Source organism: Salmo salar, unplaced genomic scaffold (assembly GCF_965601325.2).
Source record: "Salmo salar unplaced genomic scaffold, fSalSal1 ptg000071l, whole genome shotgun sequence".
Lineage (NCBI taxonomy): Eukaryota > Metazoa > Chordata > Actinopteri > Salmoniformes > Salmonidae > Salmo > Salmo salar.
The window spans coordinates 1,382,501-1,395,570 of NW_027675314.1; the positions used below are offsets into that span (position 1 = coordinate 1,382,501).

Sequence of the window (13,070 nt, forward strand, 5' to 3'; positions counted from 1 at the left end):
CCTGACTTACATCCTCATAATCAGGACCAGCTCCAATAAAACATGGATTTATGGCTGAATAACACAGTGATGGCTGGCCTTGTATCCTCCATGTGTAGACTGAATAACACAGTGATGGCTAGCCTTGCTTCCTCCCTGTGTAGACTGAATAACACAGTGATGGCTAGCCTTGTATCCTCCCTGTTTAGACTGAATAACACAGTGATGGCTAGCCTTGTATCCTCCCTGTGTAGCTCTGCTTACTGAATAACACAGTGATGGCTAGCCTTGCTTCCTCCCTGTGTAGACTGAATAACACAGTGATGGCTGGCCTTGTATCCTCCCTGTGTAGACTGAATAACACAGTGATGGCTAGCCTTGTATCCTCCCTGTGTAGACTGAATAACACAGTGATGGCTAGCCTTGCTTCCTCCCTGTGTAGACTGAATAACACAGTGATGGCTAGCCTTGTATCCTCCCTGTGTAGACTGAATAACACAGTGATGGCTAGCCTTGTATCCTCCCTGTGTAGACTGAATAACACAGTGATGGCTAGCCTTGTATCCTCCCTGTGTAGCTCTGCTTATTGCTGCAAGACTGAATAACACAGTGACTGGTAAAAGATATTGCTCTATACAGTTTGAAAATTGGTATTGAGATGGAGGTTTCTTAGCAAAATCTTCCAGAATTTACTTTATGCATTGATTGAAATAATTTATCAAAGCTAATTGTTATCCAGAAATATATGTTAAAAACGAATTGAGGCCTGTGCCTTGACTTTACTTTCTACCTTTCAGCATTGCTGTTTATCCTTCATCTATCCTTAATCTATCCTTAATCTATCCTTCATCTATCCCTCATCTATCCCTCATCTATCCCTCATCTATCCCTCATCTATCCTTCATTTATCCTTCATCTATCCTTCATCTATCCTTCATCTATCCTTTATCTATCCTTCATCTATCCTTCATCTATACTTCATCTATCCTTCATCTATCCTTCATCTATCTTTATCTATCCTTTATCTATCCTTTATCTATCCTTTATCTATCCTTCATCTATCCTTCATCTATCCTTTATCTATCTTTCATCTATCCTTCATCTATCCTTTATCTATCCTTCATCTATCCCTCATCTATCCTTCATCTATCCTTCATCTATCTTTCATCTATCCTTCATCTATCCTTCATCTATCCTTCATCTATCCCTCATCTATCCCTCATCTATCCCTCATCTATCCTTCCCTTTGGTCCTCTACTTATCCCGCAAATCTTCCTCTTTCTCTCTCTCTTTCTCTCTTTTTATTTCTCTCTCCTCTCTCCTCTCTCTCTCCTCTCTCTCCTCTCTCCTCTCTCTCTCCTCTCTCCTCTCTCTCTCCTCTCTGTCTCTTCCCTAGCCATAAAGGTTTAATGTCTCTCCATTCTCCTCCTCTCTCCATGGAGCTCAGCTCACTGTCAGGGTTGTTAGTAATCAATAGATGAAACCTATAGGTGGTCCAGGCATCATGACCAAATCATACTGCTGCTGCTGCTAATCCTCCCTCTCTCCTCTCTCTCTCCTCTCTCCTCTCTCTCTCTCCTCTCTCTCTCCTCTCTCCTCTCTCTCCCGCTCTCCCTCCCTCTCTCCCTCTCGCTCTCTCTCTCTCTCCCTCCCTCTCTCTCCCTCTCTCTCCTCTTTCCCTCTCTCTTTCTCCCTCCATCTCTCTCTCTCCCTCTCTCTCCTCTCTCTCTCCTCTCTCTCCTCTCTCTCTCCTCTCTCCTCTCTCTCTCGCTCTCCCTCCCTCTCTCCCTCCCTCTCTCTCCCTCTCTCTCCTCTTTCCCTCTCTCTCTCTCCCTCCATCTCTCTCTCTCTCCCTCTCTCTCCTCTCTCCCTCCCTTTCTCTCCCTCTCTCTCCTCTTTCCCTCTCTCTCTCTCTCCTCTCTCCTCTCTCTCTCTCTCGCTCTCCCTCCCTCTCTCCCTCCCTCTCTCTCCCTCTCTCTCCTCTTTCCCTTTCTCTCTCTCCCTCTCTCTCTCCCTCTCCCTCTCTCCCTGTCTCTCTCCCTGTCTCTCTCTCCTTTCTTGTTTTCTCTCTCTCTCTTCTCGCTCTCTCTCCCTCTCCCTCTCTCTCTCGTCTTCATCTCTCTCTCTCCCACGTTATACACTTTAAAGCAAGAGTTAAGAGTGAGTGTTTGTACCTGCCTGTGTGTGTGTGTGTGTGTGTGTGTGTGTGTGTGTGTGTGTGTGTGTGTGTGTGTGTGTGTGTGTGTGTGTGTGTGTGTGTGTGTGTGTGTGTGTGTGTGTGTGTGTGTGTGTGTGTGTGTGTGTGTGTGTGTGTGTGGTAGCAGTAGGTCCAGGCAGTTGGTGTGAAAGGTCTAATTAATGGAAGCATTTGTCAGTGGTTAAGTCTTAAACAGAAAAGGTCATCAGAGCAGGGGAGTGAACCCTGTCCTGCCACCATGCTCTAAGGGCAGTCTAAACCTTTACCAGGGAAACACTAAAGATGCACTAAGGTAGAAGGGCAGGTTGAAGGTAGGGGGGGCTGGGGAAGGTAGGGGGGCAAGGGGATACTTGGGGGGAAAGAGACAGGCCCGGCCGGCCGGATCTTACCCAGGCCTGTCACACGAGTCATTGCTTCTTCATCCTCCATTACCCCCCACCCGTCAACCAGTCAGATCTGGATTTCCTCCCAAATGGCCCCCTAGTCCCTCTTTATGGAACCCTATTCCCCATAGGGCTCTGGTCAAAAGTAGTGTGGAATGTAGGGAATAGGGTGCCATTCTGGACTGGGCTCTGGTCATCTGTGTCATTTCGGGATGAGGAACAAGGCTCCAGACCAGATCAATAGATGTCAGAGTGGCTCCCTGCCGGGATTCATTAACGAGGGAACAATTACAAACCAACCGACCGTCACTGAACCACTATACAAAACCATCGTCATGGTTGGCCATCCTTAACTGAAGGAACGTGGGGCCTTGTTTGTTGGGAAGGGGCCTGTTTATTAAGAATCTCAGAAAAGTAACAGTACATTAATACATCATGATAATACACTGCTCAAAAAAATAAAGGGAACACTTAAACAACACAATGTAACTCCAAGTCAATCACACTACTGTGAAATCAAACTGTCCACTTAGGAACCAACACTGATTGACAATAAATTTCACATGCTGTTGTGCAAATGGAATAGACAACAGGTGGAAATTATAGGCAATTAGCAAGACACCCCCAATAAAGGAGTGGTTCTGTAGGTGGTGACCACCAACCACTTCTCAGTTCCTATGCTTCCTGGCTGATGTTTTGGTCACTTTTGAATGCTGGCGGTGCTTTCACTCTAGTGGTAGCAAGAGACGGAGTCTACAACCCACACTAGTGGCTCAGGTAGTGCAGCTCATCCAGGATGGCACATCAATGCGAGCTGTGGCAAGAAGGTTTGCTGTGTCTGTCAGCGTAGTGTCCAGAGCATGGAGGCGCTACCAGGAGACAGGCCAGTACATCAGGAGACGTGGAGGAGGCCGTAGGAGGGCAACAACCCAGCAGCAGGACCGCTACCTCCGCCTTTGTGCAAGGAGGAGCAGGAGGAGCACTGCCAGAGCCCTGCAAAATGACCTCCAGCAGGCCACAAATGTGCATGTGCATGTGTCTGCTCAAACGGTCAGAAACAGACTCCATGAGGGTGGTATGAGGGCCCGACGTCCACAGGTGGGGGTTGTGCTTACAGCCCAACACCGTGCAGGACGTTTGGCATTTGCCAGAGAACACCAAGATTGGCAAATTCGCCACTGGCGCCCAGTGCTCTTCACAGATGAAAGCAGGTTCACACTGAGCACATGTGACAGACGTGACAGAGTCTGGAGACGCCGTGGAGAACGTTCTGCTGCCTGCAAAATCCTCCAGCATGACCGGTTTGGCGCTGGGTCAGTCATGGTGTGGGGTGGCATTTCTTTGGGGGGCCGCACAGCCCTCCATGTGCTCGCCAGAGGTAGCCTGACTGCCATTAGGTACCGAGATGAGATCCTCAGACCCCTTGTGAGACCATATGCTGGTGCGGTTGGCCCTGGGTTCCTCCTAATGCAAGACAATGCTAGACCTCATGTGGCTGGAGTGTGTCAGCAGTTCCTGCAAGAGGAAGGCATTGATGCTATGGACTGGCCCGCCCGTTCCCCAAACCTGAATCCAATTGAGCACATCTAGGACATCATGTCTCGCTCCATTCACCAACGCCACGTTGCACCACAGACTGTCCAGGAGTTGGCGGATGCTTTAGTCCAGGTCTGGGAGGAGATCCCTCAGGAGACCATCCGCCACCTCATCAGGAGCATGCCCAGGCATTGTAGGGAGGTCATACAGGCACGTGGAGGCCACACACACTACTGAGCCTCATTTTGACTTGTTTTAAGGACATTACATCAAAGTTGGATCAGCCTGTAGTGTGGTTTTCCACTTTAATTTTGAGTGTGACTCCAAATCCAGACCTCCATGGGTTGATAAAATGTCTACTCCATTTGCACAACAGCATGTGAAATTTATTGTCAATCAGTGTTGCTTCCTAAGTGGACAGTTTGATTTCACAGAAGTGTGATTGACTTAGAGTTACATTGTTGTTTTAGTGTTCCTTTATTTTTTTGAGCAGTGTATATATCTGTAGTTTAACAATTTGATTAGATTTCCACGGGGCGTGGACATCATCTCTAGGGGTGTTTAATTAAGATGAGTATCATCACATGAAAATAAACAAATAAATAATAAATAAATAAACAATCAAGTCTCACATTATTCTTATATGTTACAGACGTATTCTAAAATGGATTAAATACTTTTCCCCCCCTCATCAATTTACTCACAATACCCCATAATGACATCACAATACCCCATAATGAGAAAGAGAAAATAGTTTTTTAGAAAATGTTGAAAATGTATTAAAAATAAAAAACAGAAATACCTGATTTACATTTATGTTCAGACCCTTTGTTATAAGACTCGAAATTGAGCTCAGGTGCATCCTGTTTCCATTGATCATCCTTGAGATGTTTCTACAACTTGACTGGAGTCCACCTGTGGTAAATTCAGTTGATTGGACATGATTTGGAAAGGCACACACCTGTCTATATAAGGTCCCACAGTTGACAGTGCATGTCAGAGCAAAAACCAAGCCATGAGGTTGAAGGAATTATCCGTAGAGCTCCGAGACAGGATTGTGTCGAGGCACAGATCTGGGGAAGGGTACCAAAACATTTCTGCAGCATTGAAGGTCCCCAAAAACACAGTGGCCTCCATCATTCTTAAATGGAAGAAGTTTGGAACCACCAAGACTCTTCCTAGAGCTGGCCACCCGGCCAAACTGAGCATTCGGGGAGAAGGGCCTTGGTCAGGGAGGTGACCAAGAACCCGGTGGTCACTCTGACAGAGCTCCAGAGGTCCCCTGTGGAGATGGGAGAACCTTCCAGAAAGACAACCATCTCTGCAGCACTCCACCAATCAGGCCTTTATGGTAGAGTGGCCAGACAGAAGCCAATCCTCAGTAAAAGACACATGACAGCCCGCTTGGAGTTTGCCAAAAGGCCCCTAAAGACTCTCAGACCATGGAAACATATGTTTACATTGCCAAAGAAAGTGAAATAGATAATAAACAAAAGTGAGAAAAAAATATATAAAACAGTTCCAAAAGAATAAAGACATTTAAAATGTCATATTATCTCTGTATACAGTGTTGTAACAATGTGCAAATAGTTAAAGTACAAAAGGGAAAATAAATAAACATAAATATGGGTTGTATTTACAATGGTGTTTGTTCTTCACTAGTTGCCCTTTTCTTGTGACAACAGGTCACAAATCTTGCTGCTGTGATGGCACACTGTGGTATTTCACCCAGTAGATATGGGAGTTTATCACAATTTGATTTGTTTTCAAATTCTTTGTGGGTCTGTATAATCTGAGGGAAATATGTATCTAATATGGTCATACATTCTCTGTCTCTGTCTCTCTATCTTTCTGTCGCTCTAACTGTCTCTGTCTCTCTGTCTCTCTGTCTCTGTCTCTGTCTCTGTGTCTCTGTCTCTCTAACTGTCTCTGTCTCTGTGTCTCTGTCTCTGTGTCTCTGTCTCTGTGTCTCTGTCTCTCTCTGTCTCTCTCTGTCTGTCTCTGTCTCTGTCTCTCTGTCTGTCTCTCTCTGTCTCTGTCTCTCTGTCTCTCTGTCGCTCTAACTGTCTCTGTCTCTGTCTCTCTGTCTCTGTCTCTCTGTCTCTCTAACTGTCTCTCTCTCTCCCTCTCTGTCTCTGTCTCTGTCTCTCTCTCTCTCTCTCTCTCTCTCTCTCTGACAGTGTGGAAGACCAGGAAACATGAGATGCTGGGGGTGGGGAGTACGGACTCCAGAACTGGGCTACTGGAGTAGGTGTGGGCTCAGCTCACACTGGAGCATGTATATTGGGGGCTGGTGAACCGTCTGGGGGACTTTGTAGGGGTGTCAGGGGGGTTCTATATACCGTGGGTGAGGAGGGGGGCTCAGTTCTATGTACTGTGGGTGAGGAGGGGGGCTTGGTTCCATGTACCGTGGGTGAGGAGGGGGGCTCAGTTCTATGTACTGTGGGTGAGGAGGGGGGCTTGGTTCCATGTACCGTGGGTGAGGAGGGGGGCTTGGTTCCATGTACCGTGGGTGAGGAGGGGGGCTTGGTTCTATGTACCGTGGGTGAAGAGGGGGGCTTGGTTCTATGTACCGTGGGTGAGGAGGGGAGCTTGGTTCTATGTACCGTGGGTGAGGAGGGGGGCTAGGTTCTATGTACCGTGGGTGAGGAGGGGGGCTTGGTTCCATGTACCGTGGGTGAGGAGGGGGGCTTGGTTCTATGTACTGTGGGTGAGGAGGGGGGCTTGGTTCTATGTACCGTGGGTAAAGAGGGGGGCTTGGTTCTATGTACCGTGGGTGAGGAAGGGAGCTTGGTTCTATGTACCGTGAGTGAGGAGGGGGGCTTGATTCTATGTACCGTGGGTGAGGAGGGGGGCTTGGTTCTATGTACCGTGGGTGAGAAGGGGGGGGGGGCTTGGTTTTATGTACCGTGGCTGAGGAGTGGGGGCTTGGTTCTATGTACAGTGGGTGAGGAGTGGGGGCTTGGTTCTATGTACCGTGGCTGAGGAGGGGGGGCTTGGTTCTATGTACCGTGGGTGAGGAGGGGGGCTTGGTTCTATGTACAGTGGGTGAGGAGGGGGGCTTGGTTCTATGTACCGTGGCTGAGGAGGGGGGGCTTGGTTCTATGTACCGTGGGTGAGGAGGGGTGCTTGGTTCTATGTACCGTGGGTGAGGAGGGGGGGGCTTGGTTCTATGTACCATGGGTGAGGAGGGGGGCTTGGTTCTATGTATCGTGGGTGAGGAGGGGGGGCTTGGTTCTATGTACAGTGGGTGAGGAGTGGGGGCTTGGTTCTATGTATCGTGGGTGAGGAGGGGGGCTTGGTTCTATGTACCGTGGGTGAGGAGGGGGCTTGGTTCTATATACCGTGGGTGAGGAGGGGGTTTGGGTCTATGTACCACGGGTGAGGAGGGGGTTTGGTTCTATGTACCACGGGTGAGGAGGGGGGCTTGGTTCTATGTGCTGTGGGTGAGGAGGGTGGCTTGGTTCTATGTACCGTGGGTGAGGAGGGGGGCTTGGTCCTATGTACCGCGGGTGAGGAGGGGGGCTCGGTTCTATGTACTGCGGGTGAGGAGGGGGGCTTGGTTCTATGTACCGTGGGTGAGGAGGGGAGCTTGGTTCTATGTACCGTGGGTGAGGAGGGGGGCTTGGTTCTATGTACCGTGGGTGAGGAGGGGGGCTTGGTTCTATGTACTGCGGGTGAGGAAGGGGGCTTGGTTCGATGTACCGCGGGTGAAGAGGGGGGCTTGGTTCTATGTACCGCGGGTGAAGAGGGGTGCTTGGTTCTATGTACTGCGGGTGAGGAGGGGAGCTCGGTTCTATGTACCGTGGGTGAGGAGGGGGGCTTGGTTCTAACTTTCTAGGTCAGTTTAAAATGAAGTAAAATTTGCTTTTAATTATGTAACTATTCGGCCAACAAAGGTATTAAAAATATATATAAATAAAATATCTCTCACTGAGGAGGCCCTGTGTTGCACATTGTATCATTTGTGTTTGTCTTGTGACTGAGTAACAAGCTGTAGCCTGTGTAAATACATTTCAACTGTATTTGAACTGAATTAGTTTTGATGTCTTTCGCAGCCTCCAGGCTAGCTGCAGCTGTAAGAGCCTTTTCATGGCATGTTGAAATCATAAAGCTCATTTAAATCAAATGATGAGCGGTTATGTTCTTACGTTCTTACGTTCTTATGTTCTTATGTTCTTACATTCTTATGTTCTTACGTTTTACGTTCTTATGTACTTATGTACTTATGTTCTTATGTACTTACGTTCTTACGTTCTTACGTTCTTATGTTCTTAGGTTCTTACATTCTTATGTACTTACGTTCTTATGTACTTATGTACTTATGTTCTTACGTTCTTATGTACTTATGTTCTTACGTTCTTACGTTCTTACTTTCTTACGTACTTATGTTCTTATGTTCTTACGTTCTTATGTTCTTACGTTCTTACGCTCTTATTTACTTACGCTCTTATTTACTTACGTTCTTATGTTCTTACGTTCTTACGTACTTATGTTCTTACGTTCTTATGTACTTATGTACTTATGTTCTTACGTTCTTATGTTCTTATGTACTTATGTTCTTAGTTCTTACGTACTTACGTTCTTATGTTCTTATGTTCTTACGTTCTTACGTTCTTACGTTCTTACGTACTTACGTTCTTATGTTCTTACGTTCTTACGTTCTTATGTACTTACGTTCTTATTTACTTACGTTCTTACGTTCTTACGTACTTACGTTCTTACGTTCTTACGTACTTATGTTCTTACATTCTTACGTTCTTACGTACTTACGTTCTTACGTTCTTATGTACTTACGTTCTTACGTTCTTATTTACTTACGTTCTTATGTTCTTACGTACTTATGTTCTTACGTTCTTATGTACTTATGTACTTATGTTCTTACGTTCTTACGTCCCATAGGACTCTGGTCAAATGTAGTGCACTATGTAGGAAATAGGATGCCATTTGGGAGGCAAAGCATTGAGAGGGGGACATCGATGGAGACACACAGGTCTAGATGTGAGTAATGGCATTGAGAGGGGGACATCGATGGAGACACACAGGTCTAGATGTGAGTAATGGCATTGAGAGGGGACATCGACAGAGACACACAGGCATTGAATAGATATATACTAAACAAACCACTTTATTGTTGGTTTGATTTGATCAGAGGTTCTTCCTCTAATGTCTATGGAGGTCCATTGTCTGAGCATCTGATCTGAAATGGATCCTTCAGTTCTGTTAATGTATTAAGGTTAACACTGTCTGGTGTTCTGCAATCTGAAAACATGATAGATATGTTGTTGCAATTGGCATACTGTACAGACCAGGGGTATTGAACTCTGACCTTACGAGGTCCAGAGCCTTCTTCTCTTCTCTTCTAGTTGATCGTTAATATGACCCACCTGGTGTCCCAGGTCTAAATCAGTCCCTGATTAGATGGGAATCACCCACCTGGTGTCCCAGGTCTAAATCAGTCCCTGATTAGAGGTGAATCGCCCACCTGGTGTCCCAGGTCTAAATCAGTCCCTGATTAGAGGTGAATCGCCCACCTGGTGTCCCAGGTCTAAATCAGTCCCTGATTAGAGGGGAATCGCCCACCTGGTGTCCCAGGTCTAAATCAGTCCCTGATTAGAGGGGAATCGCCCACCTGGTGTCCCAGGTCTAAATCAGTCCCTGATTAGAGGGGAATCGCCCACCTGGTGTCCCAGGTCTAAATCAGTCCCTGATTAGAGGGGAATCACCCACCTGGTGTCCCAGGTCTAAATCAGTCCCTGATTAGAGGGGAACAAATGAAAAAAAATGCAGTGGAACTGGCTTCAAGGCCTGGAGTTGAGTTTGAGGGGTAAAGACCGCAATTTCTGGGGAGTTGGATTTGAGGGAAGTTTTACCTGATTTTTTGAGACTGTAGAGTCGAAATAGATTTTTTTATATTTTTTTATAATTCTGTTATTTTGTAAAAAAAAAAAAACATTTCAAAAAGTTTAAAATGTTAATGAAAAACCAATATCCCCATGTCTGTCCTGTCGGAGGTTGAAAAGCACAGGTGTTCTGTCAGGTGCTGTCTATGGTCCTGAACTGTGATGTCGTCTGTCTGTCTTTGAAACGCAAAGCAGAGCAGCGGTACATTTTCTACCATTTGGCTTTCCGTAGTTATGTGGTTTTTTGAAGGCGGTGCTTTTTGTCCGAGGAGTGTTTTTTTGTTGTTGTTGTAGTTTCTCGCCGAAACTCTTGAGCAAAAACAATGGCAAACAACTTTCAAAACGTGACTCTTTCTCTAACTTTACCCATATCATGCCAGATCTGCCTTGGAAAGGTAATTCGGTTTATATTTTGTTGTGCATTTCGTTTTGGAACAACGTGTTTAGCCAATGCAACCGTTTACGTAGACAGAAATGCTAACTATGCTAGTTAGCTGTTGATTAGCCAACTTAGCTAACGTTGGCTTCCTTGCCTAGTAAATATTCGTTTAGCAAGTGATGTACATTTTGAACCTTTTGAACGATTAGTTACTCATATTTGTCTGTTGATGGCTAGTTAGCTACACATTTGTTGACTAATTACATCGACCAATTCTGGTTGGTGGCTGCAGATCAGATCATGTGTTGTTAGTTTAGCTAGCTAGCATCTTGGTGCAATTTAGTAGGAAGGCTTTGCAATGCCAAATATTAGCTATAGTTGAACTCTTCTTGATTCATCTCACAATAGCTCAGTGCCCTACAATGCACGGATAGTTGTATTGCAATCGATCATTAAAATAACCAATCTTTCTTTTTAACATTGCTGTCTGCAGGTCCGCCAGCCCGTCATCTGTGCCAATAACCACGTGTTCTGTTCTTGCTGCATGGACATTTGGTTGAAGAAGGCGAGTCAATGTCCTTCATGCCGAGTTCCCATCACCTCAGAGAACCCGTGCAGACAAATTATAGGTACGAGTAATGGCCTAACAGCTACTGCAAAATATGTCAACCTGTGGATAATTATGTCAACCAGGTTACCTGTGGATAATTATGTCAACCAGGTTACCTGTGGATAATTATGTCAACCAGGTTATCTGTGGATAATTATGTCAACCAGGTTATCTGTGGATAATTATGTCAACCAGGTTATCTGTGGATAATTATGTCAACCAGGTTATCTGTGGATAATTATGTCAACCAGGTTACCTGTGGATAATTATGTCAACCAGGTTACCTCTGGATAATTATGTCAACCAGGTTACCTCTGGATAATTATGTCAACCAGGTTACCTCTGGATAATTATGTCAACCAGGTTACCTCTGGATAATTATGTCAACCAGGTTACCTCTGGATAATTATGTCAACCAGGTTACCTCTGGATAATTATGTCAACCAGGTTACCTCTGGATAATAATGTCAACCAGGTTACCTCTGGATAATAATGTCAACCAGGTTACCTCTGGATAATAATGTCAACCAGGTTACCTCTGGATAATAATGTCAACCAGGTTACCTCTGGATAATAATGTCAACCAGGTTACCTCTGGATAATAATGTCAACCAGGTTACCTCTGGATAATAATGTCAACCAGGTTACCTCTGGATAATATGAATCAGAAGAGAAGAGAAGAGTCTGGTTCCTCTCACGGTTTCTTCCTTCTAGGGAGGTTTTTACCTGTTGCTGTAGTACTTACTGTTTGGGGTCTAGACTAGGCTGGGTACCTGTAAAGCACTTTATGGCAACTGTTGATGTTACCAGTAACTAAAGGTGGCAGAGTTCCAATTCTTTGTTAGTGAACTGATTTCCTACTGTGGTCCTTTTTTAAAAAAAACATTTTTTAGGAGGGACAAATGAGAGCGAGTCTAACGAGAGCTATTCTGTGAAGAAACACCTCCGAAAGACCAGGGGAGAGCTTCTGTTGAGGGAATATGAAGTAAGCTAAATATGCTGCATGTTTAAACTGTAGTCTGTTTTAGTGTTTCCTTTATCTGTTTCCCCCTCTAGCAGTTTGACATAAAGAGCATTCGGAAAGTGTTCAGACCCCTTCACTTTTTCCACATTTTGTTATGTTACAGCCTTACTCTAAAATGGTTTAAATTCATTTTTCCCCTCATCAATCTATATTTAATACCCCATAGTGACAAAGAGAAAACAGATTTAAAAATTGTTTTTTTGCAAATGTATAAATAAAAGAAATTATACCTTATTTACATAAATATTCAGACCCTTTGCTATGAGACTCGAAATAGAGCTCAGGTGCATCCTGTTTCCATTGATCATCCTTGAGATGTTTCTACAACTTGATTGAAGTCCCCCTGTGATAAATTCATTAAGATTGGACATGATTTGGAAAAGCACACACCTGTCTATGTAAGGTCCCACAGTTGACAGTGCATGTCAGAGCAAAAACCAAGCCATGAGGTCGAAGGAATTGTCTGTAGAGCTCGGAGACAGGATTGTGTCCAGGCACACATCTGGGGAAGGTTACCAAGCACTGTTCATTACCTGGCCAATACCATCCCTACGGTGAAGCATGGTGGTGGCAGCATCATGCTGCGGGGATGTTTTTCAGTGGCAGGGACTGGGAGACTAGTCAGGATCGAGGGAAAGATTAACAGGACAAAGTACAGAGATCCTTGATGAAAACCTGCTCCAGAGCGGTCAGGACCTCAGACTGGGGAGAAGGTTCACCTTCCAACAGGACAACGACCCTAAGCACAAAACCAAGACAACGCAGGAGTGGCTTCGGGTCAAGTCTCTAAATATCCTTGAGTGGCCCAACCAGAGACCAGACTTGAACCCGATCAAACATCTCTGGAGAGACCTGAAAATAGCTGTGCAGCGACGCTCCCCATCCAACCTGACAGAGCTTGAGAGGATCTGCAGAGAAGAATGGGAGAAACTCCCCAAATACAGGTGTGCCAAGCTTGTAGAGTCATACCCAAGAAGACTGTAATCACTGTCAAAGGTACTGAGTAAAGGGTCTGAATACTTATGTAAATGTGATATTTCAGTTGTTGTTTTTTAATAC

The 13,070-nt window shown here is 45.4% G+C and overlaps 1 protein-coding gene across 2 annotated transcripts in view; it reads left to right on the forward strand.

Moving 5' to 3' along the window:
• Nucleotides 1-10,240: 10,240 nt before the first annotated feature.
• Nucleotides 10,241-13,070, forward strand: part of LOC106592517 (uncharacterized) — a 68,416-nt gene continuing 65,586 nt past the window's right edge. The window contains exons 1-3 of one of the 2 annotated variants that reach the window (XM_045714126.2): nucleotides 10,241-10,393; nucleotides 10,871-11,006; nucleotides 11,881-11,972. In XM_045714126.2, the coding sequence (XP_045570082.1) occupies nucleotides 10,322-10,393; nucleotides 10,871-11,006; nucleotides 11,881-11,972 (300 nt within the window). In that variant the 5' untranslated portion in view covers nucleotides 10,241-10,321. Of the gene's footprint in view, nucleotides 10,394-10,870; nucleotides 11,007-11,880; nucleotides 11,973-13,070 lie in introns of those variants that run through there. The other variant, XM_082970871.1, reaches the window with a different exon arrangement.